The sequence below is a fragment of the Macrotis lagotis genome, chromosome 7, assembly GCF_037893015.1.
Source record: "Macrotis lagotis isolate mMagLag1 chromosome 7, bilby.v1.9.chrom.fasta, whole genome shotgun sequence".
Lineage (NCBI taxonomy): Eukaryota > Metazoa > Chordata > Mammalia > Peramelemorphia > Peramelidae > Macrotis > Macrotis lagotis.
Window position 1 is genome coordinate 64,849,938 of NC_133664.1, and position 16,395 is coordinate 64,866,332.

The following is a 16,395-nucleotide window of genomic DNA, read 5'->3' on the forward strand; positions in this document are numbered from 1 at the left end:
GTTTCTATCAGTTCTTTCTTTGGAGATGGATAGCATTTTTTCATCCTAAGTACTTTGGAATTGTCTTGGTAAATTATATTGCTGAGAATTGCTAAGTCATTCACACATAATCAATGTTTTCCTGATTCTGCTCATTTTACTTTGGATAAATTCATGTTAATCTTAATAGGGTTTTTCCTAGTACAATGGTTATTCCATCACAATCATATCCCACAATTTGTTCAGTTGTTCCCAGGTTGATAGCCATCTCCTTTATTTCTATTTCTTTGCCACCACAAAAAAGAGCTGCCATAAATATGTTGTATATATAGATGCTTTTGCTTTTTCTTTGATCTCTCTGGGGTACAGACTTGGTAGTGATATTGCAGGGTCAAAGGGCATGCATAATTTTATGGCCCTTTGGGGACAGTTCCAAAGTGTTCTCTAGAATGGTTGGATCCATTCACAACTCCACCAAGAGTGTATTTTCCATATCCTCCCCAAAGTTTCCCTTTTTGTTATGTTAACTAATCTGCTAAATATGAGGTTATATCTCAGAGTTGTTTTAATTTCTCTAATCAATGGTGATATAGAGCATTTTTCATGACTATTTAATCAAGACAAATCTCACTAGTTGTGAAGAAAAGTCTGAATATAGAGAAGCAAAATGACTAGGTAATGACATATAGTTGCTTTTATAAGATAAATAACATGGCAATTTGATTATGCCATCTTTGGACAGATTTTAAAGGACTCTGTTGGCAAAGATATTAGATACTGGAGATTTGTATCTTTTCTCTGATTTACTTGGATCAAGACTATTTGAAAGGGTTGATCTTTGAGATATGAACAAACAAGGACCTAATCAGTCTCACTCTTTCAGATCAAGAATTGTTTTGCAAGAAAATGGAGATCATTGAGTTGGATTTCATTACAAGGGATTTCATTTTGTAAGAAGCTAATTGAGGATGGGATTAAGGCTAACAGGGAGAAAAACAAGAGGTTGTCAGATAAAGAGTTATCTCTCAGGAGTGTTCTGTTAATTAAGTAAGGTAGAAATTCTAAAGAGGAAGAATAAGTAACAGTCCACAGCAGAAGTCAGATTAGAAGAGAGACTTGGGTAGGAAGTCAGATCATGTGAGTACAAGTGCACTTCTGTGACCTTAAACATATTAATAAACCTTTTCCACTTTAGGTCTCACCATCTGTAAATGGTAGGTTTGGATTACATAACCTTTGATGTCTCATGTGATCTTAAAATATGAAATAAGGTATATTTGGTGAGGATAGTATAGCCATGCTAATCATCTATGATGTTAGAAACCCAACACATTTGGGTTTTGTCACTTCAGTTCCTGATATATTATAAGAGAAAATAGGATGTGTCTTAGTCTGTAAGGTGAAGTTGGTTAAGAGTGACTTGACCTAGAAAAATAAAGACAGAAAGTCACACTGGAAGTAACAGACATTTAAAGGTACTACTACAGGATTGCTTTTCCATATCTCTTAGAGAAGATTCTAAAAACTAGTACTTTTACTTGATTTTTTAAAATGATAAACATTGACTTGACATAGGAGACAAATCAATCAACTTTAAAAACTGGGAAAATCACCAATAAAGAAAGTAAAATTATAGGTCTTCCTTATCACTAATATGTCTTTATTGATTGAGTTTCTCATTTACCCTATGGGTCTGAATGACTTTGAGCAAGTCAGGTGACCATTCTATGTTTCCAATTTCTCAATCGTAAAATTAATTAGTTTGAACACCTGACTTCTGAGATGTCTTCTATATCTAAGTCTATATTCCTAACAGTCTTTCTGGTCAATGTACCCATTGATAGCATTGTCCTTAATAAAAACAAAAAGTGGATAATAGACTTTCATAATCTTCTATAGAATGTGTGTGTTTGCATACACACATATAGTCAAACAAATAATGGATTGATGTGGAGAATATTAAAAACCTCTTAAAATCCATTGGTTTTCTATTTCAAAAAAAGTGCTGACCTGGTAGAGCACAATGAAGAACTAGGAGATTTTACTAAATCAATCAATTACCTTTATATGCATTTAAATCATGTAAGAGTATATGAACTATTAAATGATAGATTTTCCCAATGTTAGCTTTCATTAAACATTCAACAAACATTATGATGAGTAAACTAGACCTGAAATTAGGAAAGCTTAAATTCAAATTCAGCATCATATACTTACTAGTTGTGTGATACTAGGCAAATCATGTAATCTCAGTTTCTTCCTCTGCAAGGTGAACATAATAGTACCTACTTCCCAGCGCTGTTATGACAATAAAATGAAACACTATTTGTAAGTGTTTACATAGCTTAAAGCAGTATAGAAATATTCAATATTATTATTAAACATAAGCACAGGTTGCTGGCTTAGTGGCTCAGCACCACCTGGACAAGTCACTTAACCCTGTTTGCCTCAGTTTCTTTATTGTAAAGTGAGCTGGAGAAGGAAATAGCAAAGCACTCTAGTATGCCTGCCAAGAAAATCCCAAACAGGATTATAAAAGTCAGACAGAACTGAAAGGACTAAACAACAAATAGCGATTATTAAACACCTGCTATGTGCTATGCTAGATAATTAGATAGTCTGACAAAAAGAAACTAGAACATTCTCTTTAGGTGTTTCTTTTCTATTGAAGGGGAAACAGCACATACACTTACACAGAATATTATGGGCAAAATTGTTTCATGGGGCGGGGGCAGAAAAAACTGGAGCCATCAAGCTTAATCTCCTGTGAGAGATAACAGTATGGTTCGGTTTTGAAAGAAGCTAGGTATTCTCTGAGGTGGAGGTAAGGTCAAAGTGCATTCTAATCTGAAGGCTAGCCAAGACATCTTGTACAAAGTCCAGAAACCCAGAGATGGATTGCTATCTATAGGGGACAGCTAATAGATCAGTGTGACTGGCACATACATTGCAGAAACTAGGGAGGCATAAGTTTCTTTATGGTAGTCAATGTTGTCAAGAATTTGTGTTCAGAAATCTCATCAATCCCTTCAATTCAGCAAGCAATTATTAAGCTCCACTCTCTATTGGGCACAATGTTAAAGATTTGAAGACAAAAACAAAATGTTACCTGCTCTCAAGAAGATTTCCCTCTACTTATGGAAGAAAATGTGGTTGAAAGAAGTGAATAAAAAGGATGTACAAATTAAAAACAAATTAATTTCGAGGGATAGGAGAAGAAAAAAGTCCTTTTGTTGGAGGTAACACCAATGCCCTGAAGTGTGTTAGGGATTCTAAAAGGTTAAGATAGGGAAGGACGATATTTTAGGAATGGATCTGTTTATAGATTCTGATGCAAGGATTTGACAGTGAGAGATCAAATATCATACTGGGCAAGTTGCATATAATCCACTTTGACTAGAACTCTGAGTATATAAGGGAGAGTAATTACAACAAATCAATTTAGAAAGGTAGGTTGTAGCCAAGTGTTAATGGACTTTAAATTCCAGTCAGAAGGCTTATATTTAATCTTAGTGACAATAAAAATAATATTTAAAAAAATCCAGGAATCCCAAGGTCTCAGAGATGAAAGGGACTTTATAAAGATTCCTAAGATCAGACTGACAGGTAGGGAGAGTAAGAACAGATGGATGGTTAGGACATTGTGCTGTTGCACATTTAATATTAAAACAACAAGAGCAAGGCCTCCAATATGTGTGTGTGGTGAATTCTCGATGAAAGATTTATGGAGAGGATGAAGAGTTTCAAAACAGGAAAACATGAGGGTGGAGAAGGGAGTGGAGGTTTCAATCTTTGCTTAGTAAAGATTTACAAACATTAACAGAAAATATTGCAGATGTAAATATCAAGACTCTAGCCATTTATGACTATGTCCTTTCCTGGGATTTTTGTGAGAGGAAATGAATATAGTTTTGTAGATATTATGAGGTAGCAAAAGAAAAAGGAAATTGCAATTTATTTTGTATTGAAGGGAAATAGAAAAGTTGTAAGGAAATAAATATTTGTTCATTTTAAAACCCCATATCTCAAATCATAATCTCTTGCCTGAAAAATTTAAGCAATGGGTAGGCAACATGTGTGTAGGTAACATGTTTCACCCTCTGTCTTAGTAGATCTCAAGGCTGTTAGGTAGGCAAGGGAAGGCCTCAATCAAATAGAATATCTTTTTTTCCAGGGTTTTTTCCCAAGTCAATGGGGTAAAGTGGCTTGCCCAAGGCTAGGTAATTATTAAGTGTCTGAGGCCACATTTGGACTCAGATACACCTGACACCAGGGCCGGTGCTCTATCCACTGTGCCACCCACCTAGTTGCTCCTCAAATAGAATATCCGATGAAATCAGAAAAGTGAGACCTTGGATAAATCAGTTAACCTTTTCTGGGGTCTAGTTTCCTTGTCTATGTAATAAAGACATTTGTCAAGATGACATTTAGCATCACTTGAAGAGCTCATTTATGACCCTTTGTGGAGGTGCAGCCTCTTCTACTCATGATTAAGAGGCCTATCAAATAGAGGTGAGTCTAGGGAAGCACGAGAAAGAAAGGCAGAAGTGGACATTAAAAAGAGAGTGCAAATAGCAATCGTTTTTGAGAGTAGGAGTGTGGTTGGAGAGGGGGTTAGAGAATTGACTAGCATGGTAAGAGGAATGAGGGAGGGAGTTGATAGGAATGAAGGTCTAGAGCAGTGACTTAGAGAGGACCAGTAGCACCCCTGTGGATGAATATTAAGAAAGGAGAGAATTGATTTTAAAGGATAAAGCAAACCTTATGCAGTAATTGTCGAAACCTTCTAAAGCTCTACCATTAAACATACTCAAATGCAGCAAATGTTTATTAAGCACTAGTTATATTCAAGGCCCTGTAGTAGCTCCTAGGAATAAGATGAAATAAGATATTAAACCAAAAAGAACAAATCTTAAGTCCTCATATACAGTCTGGGTACAACAGCGAGAGCACTGGATATGAATTACTGATATAACCCCAGAGTTACTTTGGAGATAAGATCTTACAATTTCACATTTTATAGGTCTTGTCTTAATTTCATGGGGAAGTATGTGAAGAGAAGAATATAGACTTAAAAGAATCAGGTTCGACACCTGGCTCTGCTTAGCTCTGTGTATCTTTCAGCAGAATTCCTTCCTCTTCCTAATTCTGTTTGTTTTTAATTTCCACTCTAAAATGAGGAAATTGGACTAGATGAAATAGAAAGTCCTTTTCAAACTCCAATATTGTGATACTAATTCATTTGATTCTCACAACAATCCTAGGACTTAAGCAGGGTGGACATTAATATCCTGTTTTTATAGGTAAGGAAACTGAACCTTATGGGGTATAGGTGAAGGACATAATTCCAGTCCAAAACTTCCAATTCTGTTTCCACATTTGCTACTAACTTCTCCTAACATTTTGGAGACAATATAGGTCTACTGTATTTCTTTGCTTATTAAATGAAAAAAATCAGACTAGACATTTTTAGAACTCTCATTCATTGACCTGCTCAAAGTGACATCACTAGTTAGCAACAAAACTATTGCACAGTCCAGGTCTTTTATATGTGAGATACACTAACTTACCTGCTACTTGAAGCACTTTTGTTATACCATAACTAAAAGTATCAGGTAGACTCAGAATACTGTTCTGCATCTCTGGCATCCTGGTGCATTTGCATAGTGACAGATGTTCTATTGCTCCTTTCTCCGTGTGATGCTGTGTACCAGAAGTGAGGAGGACTCCTCCTGTACACCTTGCCCTCCTTTTCCTGTCAGTTATTTCATGAGTATAATTCTTGTCACCCCCACTAGACTCTAAGTTTGTTAAGGGCAAAAAGCAAATCTATTACTTTTAATTTTGTACTTCTCCCCCATAGAATTTAGCCTAGCATTGAGAATATTGTAGGTTCTTGAGAAATATTTGTTAATGGGTTGATACTCTGCCCCAGTAAGTCTACCCCTGGACTACTATTTTCAATTTTGGACCCCCCATTTTGGAAGGATATTGAAGCTGAGAGTGGCCAGTGGAAAGTAATTAGGGCCGTGGAGGACTCCCAGTTCATGTGATAGGAGAATCAGTTGAAGGAATTAAGGACATTTAGCCTGAGGAAGAGAATACTTGGGGGGATATGATGGTTCCACAGTGATTACTTCCAGATTTCAGGGGCTTTCTTAATTATCTAGTAAGAGTAATAAGAACAATACACACAAAAATCAATACTGAGTAGAGAGTGATAACTGAATCAAAGAGGTATAAAATGTTAAGACAGCTTTGAGGATAGAGGCCCCTTTTGGCCATTCATTAGCTTTTAACTTCAAACACACTTTATTAGCTAAAGAAAAAATAATATAATGTCACATGTAAGATGCCAGTTATACTTAATTACTTCATTATTTCACAAAATGAATGTTTAGTAAACCTAAGGATATGAAAGTGACAAGCAGAATTTTATTTCCTTAGATTTGACAAATACTAGTAGTTTGATGAGCTTCATTGCCCACAGCCACCATTTAAAGAAATCATTGAGTTGAGCACAGTAGAGTTATCAAAGGTGCAATCTATTAATTTTCCAGTTGCGGATAAACATAACCTTGTTAAGGATACTTCAAATGTTATAATTTTAAAGTGCCTATGGATTCTCCTCTTCTCTTTTAACCTGATTTCTTTGTGATTTCACTATACAATCTAAGCACTGTGAAATATCAGGGAAAGTCTCCAAGAAAGAAGATGCAGGTTGGGTTGTTGTAACTTCCAAATCTGATTGAGTTTTCAGGAGAGAGAGTAACTAGACTAAGGAGCTGTGTTACTGTCCAGCACTGAATGGGATTAGAGAAATAATGGCATCTGGGAAATGAGACTTGATGGTTTGGTTTTGGTATTTTTTTTTAAGGTTTTTGCAAGGCAATGGGGTTAAGTGGCTTGCCCAAGGCCACATAGCTAGGTAATCATTAAGTGTGTGAGGTTGGATTTGAACTCAGGTATTCCTGACCTCAGGGCCAGTGCTCTATCCACTGCACCACCTAGCCACCCCTATGTTTTTTTTTAATGAAGAATCTTAACAAGTCTTTTGGCTTCACAACCAAATTATTCCTTAAACTGAATGAAGAACTTTTCTCAGAAAAAAGACCCAATTATCTAAATGCTGATTCAGTGTAGCTCCCTAATGCTATAGTCTATTACATAAAACTAGTATTTAAATAGGTCATTGACATGTTTTCATAATTGTTTCTGTCAATAATGTAAAATGCTCTTGAAGGGGAAGACCTTGTGAATGAGTTTCAGAAAGCTCTCAATATACTATCACTGCAGTAAAATTGGTACCAGAAGACTAAGGATAACTTATAATTATGTACATGAGGAAAAGTAATCCAAAATAGAGATATTCCATTGTTCAAAATATTCCAATCATAAAAGACTAGGTTTGTCTATGTATGAATAATTGCCTACAAATTTGTCCCCTACAGCTAGTGGCTGTTGCAAACTTGAAAAACTTCTCCACAAGATACCTTAATTCATTATTAGGAAAATGTCAGAATGGAATATAATAAGATATCTAAGTATTGACATTTTATTTTACTAGCATTAAAATGTAGCAATAGCAAATTTCTTCAGAAAAGGTGATACTTGGTTTTTGAAGTAGCCAAGCATGTAAGTAGGAACAGCACTAGATTTGGAGTCTGAGAACCCTAAGTTGAATGCAGGCTAAGACCCTGGGCAAGTCAATTGGCCCCTATTGGTCTCAGGTTTTCCTCTCGAACAAACTAGAGTTAGATTTCTAAGATCTCTCTCAGCTTTAAATCCCACAGTCCTAATTTCCCCTAGAAAGGTTATATGCCCCCCGTTTTTTAAGATTTTTGAACAGGTTTCACTTTAACGTTCCTCTTACTTGCTTTTCCAGGGTTTTGAAGGTTTTCCTTTCACGAACAGCTCAACGAATCCCCTATATGACTGGTGGCCGGGTTATGAGGATGCTGGCAGTAATTCTCCTGATAGTATTTTGGTTTCTCATTGGTTGGACCTCTGCTGTCTCTCAAAATTTAGAGAGGCACATCTCAATCACTGGCCAGGGACGGACATCAGACCACCTCACCTTTAACATGTGCCTCATAGACCGCTGGGATTATATGACAGCAATTGGTATGTGACTATATTCTATGATTTAAAAAAATTGCTCTACCCTCCTTTTGTTCTTTTTGAAAAGATGAGAGATTATTTATTTGGGAGTCTTAAGAAATGTAACTAATGAAGTTTCAGAGCTAAATGTTAACTATTGTACAATGGGACTTTCGGGAGACTTCCTTATAAAAAGGGTTCAGAATGAAATGATTCATAAGGATAAAAAACTTTTATCTTTAAAGTTATATAGTATGACATAATGTTTGGGGAGATGACATCAGAGTTAAAATCAAGTTCTGATTCTGAATATATTCTCTAATAAAATTATCATCATGGTTATAAGTTGCAGAAAAGTTGCTGCTCTGCATTGATCAAATTGGAGCTAAGAGTTCTCAACACCTTTTAAATCTGAGGGCAGCTAGTGGTACTGTGGAAAGAGGAGTCCTGAAGATCTAAGTTCAAATCCAACTTCAGATACTTTACAGGCTGTTTGACCATGGCTAAATGCATTAATCCTGATTTTCTCCCCCTAAAAAAAAATCTCTGTACCCCATTCCCTCATCATCCCCTTCCCTCCATTTCTAAAGAGAAGATGATAGGAGTAAATCAATCAAAAGGGAAGACTTTGAACAATGAAACCGCTTTTATAATGATCTTTAAACTTCTAGATGAAAACAAGGGAGCGTTTTCCTTTCTGCAATGCCCTTTAACATAGAAGAGCTGTCTGTACAGTGTTGCAGATGAAAACCTACTTTGTTCAGACAAATGAATGGCATGCAGCATACCTCCAGCTTTATTTGAGCAGAAGGAGAAGTGGACCATACTGCTATTTTTCTAATGATTAATGTTCACTATTATGGTCTATCAAGCAAAAGATCTTATCATGCAACTTAGTATGAATGAAGAGAAACTTCTTGTTAAATTTCTGCTTGACCAACATTGAATTGTAAAGACCTTTCCTTAGTGACACGCTGAGGGTCTGATACCGAACAACAAGGTCATACTATTTTCTATAAACAGTTGTAGATGGCTAGGAGAAAAAAAGCTGAACTTGAAAAAGAATATTTAATATTTAATGTGCTGGCTTGGGATGTAAATGTAAATACAGTTTGTTCAGGCAACACCAGATTTATGAAAATTCAGAAAAGAAATCTTTAGAGTCCTAGAAAAGTAATGGATTAGATATTACAGCTATCAGATACATGACTTATTAATCTCATGTGTCCAGAAGCACCATGAGGAATGAAAACGGATTACGAATTTTATATTTTTTCCCTGTGGTAGAGAACAGAATTTCCCCTACATGCTAACTGATGTTTTAATTTGAAATTACACTGGAAAAGAGCTTTTTATCCTCTCTAGAAATGATGTACTGATCATGACTGATCAGTCTCAGACAGACTCTTGACACTATATTATCTTATTTTTCTTTGTTTTCACAGAATTCTGAAAATTAGGGGGATTGGAGGTATAATTGGAAAGGAGATATAACCTATCTAAAATACATTTTTGAAATTCCTTAGAGATTTAAAGTATTTTAGAAATATATTCTGGATCATTTTGGGAAACAACCTATATCATAGAATATGTTACTAAAATTTAAATTGAATTAAGTAGCTACTATGAGCAAGAAACTTTACTAGGTGGAGAAGAAGGATAATTATAAGGAAAAAAAGAAAAAAGTAACTCTATTTTTTTTTATGTACTATTTTTGTTTTTAGTTTTTGCAAGGCAATGGGGTTAAGTGGCTTGCCCAAGGCCACACAGCTAGGTAATTATTAAGTGTCTGAGGCCGGATTTGAACTCAGGTACTCCTGACTCCAGGGCTGGTGCTCTAATCCACTGCACCACCTAGCCACCCCTCTATATTTCTATTAGGGGAAAATAGTGCATATAAATGATTTAAAAAATAAGGAGTTATAGAATATAACCTGGGAAAGTCAGATTATTAACACTTGGGGAAACAGGAAAGAGCTGTAAAACAAGAATGCCCCTGAAAGACTTGAAGTCCCTAGGCTAGGAATTTGATTTTTTTTAAGACCCTAAACTCCCCTCCCCACCATGGAAAAAGAAGTGTGGTAGAACCAGTAGTAAATGAAATTCTGCATCACAGAAATTCTGAAGGGTCAACTTTTCAGAGGGCATAAAGTGAGTTGACATCTATATTTATATAATATGTAGCAATGTGGAAGACTATAGATTTCTGACCTAATGGAAAGTTGAGAAAATTTTAAAGTAACTGTTAGTGTTTTTAAAGCTATAAATAAATATTTTATTCGTCAGTTTAATTAAGAATGTTGACTATTCAATCAATAAACACTGATTGTTTAATCATCAGGATTAATTAAGGACCTACTATGTATTTAACACTGTGCTTGGTGCTATGAGTAATATGTGTTTGTGTTTATTTGTGTATATATGTTTACACTCTACTGGACACTTAATTTAATTGTGGAGAAAAGAGTAGTAATGCAATACAAATAGAACATAATTATGGACTAATTAACATCATGTTGACTCGGTATGATACAAGCACAAAATACAATATTATTATATGTGCTACAATAGGCAAAGAAGTCTTCATAAGAAGGTTGTTGGGGGCTTCTAGTTATGACATTGAAATGAAATTTTCTGGGGGGATTCCAACTCTTCCAATAAATAAGTTAGTAAACATTTAAAAGAATAATAGATGAAGTAATGATTGAGACTGGCTAAAGCAAAGTTTGGGGGTGGAGATATAATAAGAAATGAGTTGGTTAGAAAGGGCAGTGGTATATCATGGAAGTACATGGAAACCAGGCAAAGAATGAATTCAATTCAGTAGACTGAAGGGAAACAGACGAATTTTTTTGTGTAAAGAAATGTTATGTGCTGAAAACAGTGTTTTATGAATGTTAATCTAGTAGTATTGGAGTGAATCAAATAAATGAAGAAAATAACAAAAGTAAATTTTGATCTATTTCCTTTTCATACAGTTGATTAAGAAGGAGGGATGAAGGCAAAATGTGAGGAACCAGAAAAAGAAAGAATACCAAATGTAAGATTAAAGGGAAAAACAGGTGAAAAACTATTTGGATCTAGTTATGAGACAGAGAGATGTGTAACTAAAAATCTACAGAGGCCAAGATAAAGCTAGATCCACATAAAAAGAGTGGGAGATGAAATGACAACACACAGAGATAGTGTGAAACACAAAAATTGGATTTTTATTGATTAGTGTTCCCATATTATGATTTTTCAGGATGCTGTTGATTAATTAATGTCTTCTTATCTTTTTAATACTGTATAATAGTGGTATTTTCTTCTCTTTGTGTATATTGTTGACCTGACAAAGTTGTTAAGGGCAGGACTCATGGGGATTCATGGGAATTTACTTGAAGGTTTCCCTGTTCCTTGTATATAATACACAGAGAAACAATATTTTAAATGATTAGCTAGTTGCAAATCTCAAGTCACACTAATATAAAATCAAACCAGATCAAGCCAAGCTTCAGCACCATTACTTTCATTCTATTAGTTGGTTCAAACAAGTGTTAATTAAACACCCAGTAGAGTCTAGTTCATTCTGTTCATGCTGCTACCTCTGATGCTAGCATCTTGCACTGATCCCAAAAAGGAGAAATCAAAGCCAAGATTTTGGGCAAGGACAGGGAAACTAGAAGGGTGGCACCATGAGGAGCAAAGGAAAGAATGAGATTTGACAGCAAGAGGAAGACTATCTTCATTGGTCTGTGCACCTCTGAAATTTAATTCTCCAGAGAAGGCTGATGGTATTTTGCTACTAGCAAAAGGGAAATTAGAGAAGACTTTTTATTTTTATAAAGTTATTCAAAGTTAAAGGCAAATATAATCAAAGGCTATTATGCTCCTTTAATGAAGTGAATGACCTCTTCCTGGTCCTTTGCTGGTTTAGTTCTACTCCACAGAGAAGTTTCAAACTGTTTGTAGCTGAATCAGTCAATAAATCAATATAACAAAATAAAATTGGAACACAAATAACGTTTTTTATCTCCTTCTGCCTCCCTTCTCCTCTCTCCTCTGTGCCAACATCTCCCCCACCTAAATACCTGTATTTTATTCGATTTCACTAGGGTTTTACTTTCATCTAGCTATAAAACTAATCCTTGCCAATGAGTTTTCAGATAAGAGTTCATTTGTATTTTAAAAGAGGCTTCTTGGAGAGTGGAAGAGGTAAATGACAGAAAGCTATTTGGGTACACATGATGGATGCCTAGCACCTCTTCCATCAATCTCATTCTGACTCTTCTGAAGATCATCTCTGAGAGCTAGTAATATATGCTTTCACACAGCAGTAGACTTTCCTTTCCCCCCCCATTTTCACTAAGATCACATCCAAATGATGCTACATTTAGCTTCCTTGAATTTAATATTTTCTTGTATGTAATATATACCCCCTTTAATTCCTTGTATATATATATATACATATATATGTGTATATATATATGTGTATATATATATATATATATATATATATATATATATACATATATATATATTCCTAAGAAGCATGTTTACCACAACATGTTCCTGTGTAGTCTGTGCTCTAAGAATACTGCCAAAAGTCTGGTCATGTAGTGAGCTAAGGCTAATAGCTTAGGAGGCTAACAGCCTTCTCTGGGTTGGTTGCTGCTCCTAATTTCCTGGGAAACATTATCTTTTTATCTTCCTCCTTATCCTGCTTCCTCTGCTCTCTGGTTTTTAATGTTGATCCTAAAATACGATTTCCCACAGTGAATTCATTACTCCATATATGGACATACCATGGTAGATAGTGGAGATTCTGGACAAAGGACATTGCATTTTCATTTTTTAGTACAATATTTAAAGAACATTGAGATGTAAATATGTTATGATAGTTTCAAATAAAAATAAATGATATGAAACTCTAAATGTTCAATTTAAAAATAATATTATTTGGGCAATTTATTTTCTTGTTATATAGTCAATTGTACTAGCTGGGAAATACATTGAGAATAGATATTTCTACTTCTTAAAATACTCAGGAGACAGTGAAAAAAAATGTGTATCAGCAAGCACATAGCAATTAGCACAGCAAGCATATCTTTAGCACAGCAACAATTAATTTGTAATGAGCAACTCTGTCTACTCTTTGATGCCCTGAAACTATCTCCTATGGACCTATTTCACCAACTACTTTTAATTCTTTTCAAGTTCGATGAAATAATGATTTTCATGATAGGATAACAGTAGTGTAATGATCTTAAGATTAAGAGAACTTGGTCTCCAATTCTTCATCTGTCTTGATTACATGTGTAACCTTGAACAAGTCACTTTACTTCTCTTAGCTTTAACTTCTTTCTCTGTCAAAGGAAAGGTTTGACTAGCAGGGTTGGAGAAACTCTTTTCTACCAAGGGCCATTTGGGACTATATTTGACTAAACTGCAATTAATTAATCCCTAAAAATTCCTAGATTCATTGAATTTTGAATCCTACCTGCAGTTTCCTTGGCGATGACAGAACAATACAACCAGAAAGTCAGAGGTTCCCCACCCCTGCACCACTAAGGTGACCTGAATGTCCCATTTCACTCCTAAATCTTTGATTGAACAATAGCAAGGACTTGATCGGTTTTAGTGTGCTGCCATTCTAAGGGATACAGAGTTAGGATTCTGCAATTTAATATTTCAATGCTATATGGTACTGAATTCCAAAAATTCCATAATTTGAAAAAAAGGAGTTCTTTCCATGAAGCACCCAAAATTTTAAGAATAGGAGAATTCTGAAGAGAAAACAAATTAATTTAGAATATGTTTTGTTGAGTAAAAATCATTTGACCATCTGCTGGCATCATATACAATAAACTGTTAGTAAGTTTAAGCTTATCATCAACTTTGCTATTAAAAAAATCCTCAAAAAATTTTCCTCCTGGAAAGAATTAATAGATAAAACTTAAGCACCTCATTAGAGGTGTACTTTTAGTCTGTGATAGTCTGAATTTGTCTTTAAGTTTTATTCCTAGCATAATTAGCACAGCCCATCATCTGTAGGTACAGTTGGCTAGAGGACACATTAGATGCTCAATTTTTCTTCTACTTTCATCTTAAAGTAAAAGGCACCTAATGATGTCAAATCAACCAACTATCCAACAGACAGACAGACAGGCAAATAGAAATGAAAGAGAGAAAGAAGGAAGGAAGGGAGGGAGGAAGGGAAAGGAAGGAAGGAAGGAAGGAAGGAAGGAAGGAAGGAAGGAAGGAAGGAAGGAAGGAAGGAGACAGGAAAAAAGAAAGGAAGGAAGGAATGAAGGAAGGAAGGAAGATTGGTTTATTAAGCTCCTGCTATATAGTATTTATATAGTATAAAGATTCAGTACTAAGCACTGGAGATACAACCAAATGTTGCAATGACCAGATCCATACTTTCCCTTTAAGTTCTCAGTCCTTTAGGAAGCACCTTGGGAAATGTTTTCCATAGCATATTATATTCATAGTATCTAATTGTATGAGTGTCTTATATCTTCCTGGTAGTTTCTTCCTAAGAGTCCTATTTAGGAGGTTTTTGTTTTTTGTTTTTTGTTTTACTTTTTGCAAGGTAATAGGGTGAAGTGGCTTGCTCAAGGTCACACAGCTAGGTGATTATTAAGGCCAGATTTGAACTGACCCCAGGGCTGGTGCTCTATCCACTATACCACCTAGCTGCCCAAGAATCATATTTTTTAATGAAGTGATTTGTATGTTGATGTCAATTTTAAAATTTCATTGAAGTTTCACGACATTCTTTGTGATGATTATAGACCACAATGGAATCTGAAGTCAAAATGAAATTAAAATTAGTAGTACTGATAATAGTAACTCATAATTTGTAAAGTTTTTATATTTTACAAAGTGCTTTCATCACAATTCAGCGAGTATGAGTTAGGTAGTTCAGGCACTACTATACGAATTTTAACATATGAAAAAGCAAGATCTCAGTAATTAAGTCATTTATCCATATGACTACTTTAAATTCCATTTTAATGAATTGAACTCATAAAATTGATAGATTAGCTTGTTCCGTTTTAAAAGAAGCCTATTCTGCTTGAAATGTCATTGTTGTATAAATCAAAAGAAAACTGAATTTGCAGTTAGGTGACTTATTCTGGAACTCAAACCTCAACTTTATAACCTGAATGACAACCTCTTTGGGCTTGTTTAGTACTAGAGTCAGAGTAACTAACTGGATCAATTCATAGTTCTGAATATAGTTCTCAATCTGGTAGGAACTTCTTGGTTTTGAAGAAGAATCAATTCTGACAGGCACTGTTCATGGTGATGGCATTAGTCATCAATCAGATGGCAACTCCCTTTGGTATTTTTGTAGCTGTTAAACGCTTTCCAGAAGAGAGTTACCCTTGAATGACTCCAAGACTTTGGTCCTTAGATCTTGCCTTACCTGCTTCTTCAAAACTTTTGTAGCTACCTTTAAACTTTATGTAATAACGTATGAACTTTCTGTAGTAACCTGTGAACTTTTGTAGTGACCTGTGACTAAAAATTTGTCTTTCTTACTACCCTGAGTCAAAGACTGGTGAGTTCCACATCCCAAATGAACCTGATCTTTAAGCCCCCTTTCCTGAATTCCATTTCCTCCCATCTTTAGTAAGACTGAGGTAAAATGCTTTCAGGAAGATGTTGTTATGTTCAGTAGGCAAAGTAAATTGAGAGTTGGGCCACAAAGAAAAGTAAGTTTTGAAGAAGCAGGTAAGGCAAGGTCTGAAATAGGATAAAAAGAAAATGAGACCCTTTTGCTCTATCTTGATAGCATCTCTTTTAAGGAGAAAGTACTATAAATTTCTATTTTTAAATGGAACTAAATAATTTTCTCTCTTCATATATAGTGATATTCATGATTTGGTATAACTGTAACTCTTAAGGTATATTTATATTTTTTAATATTTAATTTTTTTAATAAATCAAACATTATGACTACTGACATAACTTGGCAATAGTACCTTAATCCTCAGGTATATCATACCAATGCAGCCAATGTCTTCATAGTGCCTCCATGGTAGTGAGATCTTCAACATCATGTGAATATTTCTCTATATTGGGATCACAAATTACAATTTGGAATTAGGTAATTATTGCTACTTACCTATATTTATTGCATTAAAATGACAAACAAGGAAAAGAAATAAAACTAAGAAATAATTAAATGAAGCAAGGATGATAATCTTAGGTTTCCCTTCCATTTGGGAATATCAGAACATTTTCATGTTTTAGGTAAATCCAAATAGAAATTGCCCACTGATTCAAGAGTGCTAATTAGTTTCCTTGGACAACTCCCTTTCA

General features: G+C 34.9%; 1 protein-coding gene across 1 annotated transcript in view; it reads left to right on the forward strand.

Moving 5' to 3' along the window:
* GPR158 (G protein-coupled receptor 158) overlaps positions 1 to 16,395 on the forward strand; it is a 326,379-nt gene that overhangs the window by 285,382 nt on the left and 24,602 nt on the right. The window contains exon 7 of the mRNA XM_074195071.1: positions 7,865 to 8,103. Coding sequence (XP_074051172.1) covers positions 7,865 to 8,103 — 239 coding nt within the window. The remainder of the gene's footprint in view (positions 1 to 7,864; positions 8,104 to 16,395) is intronic.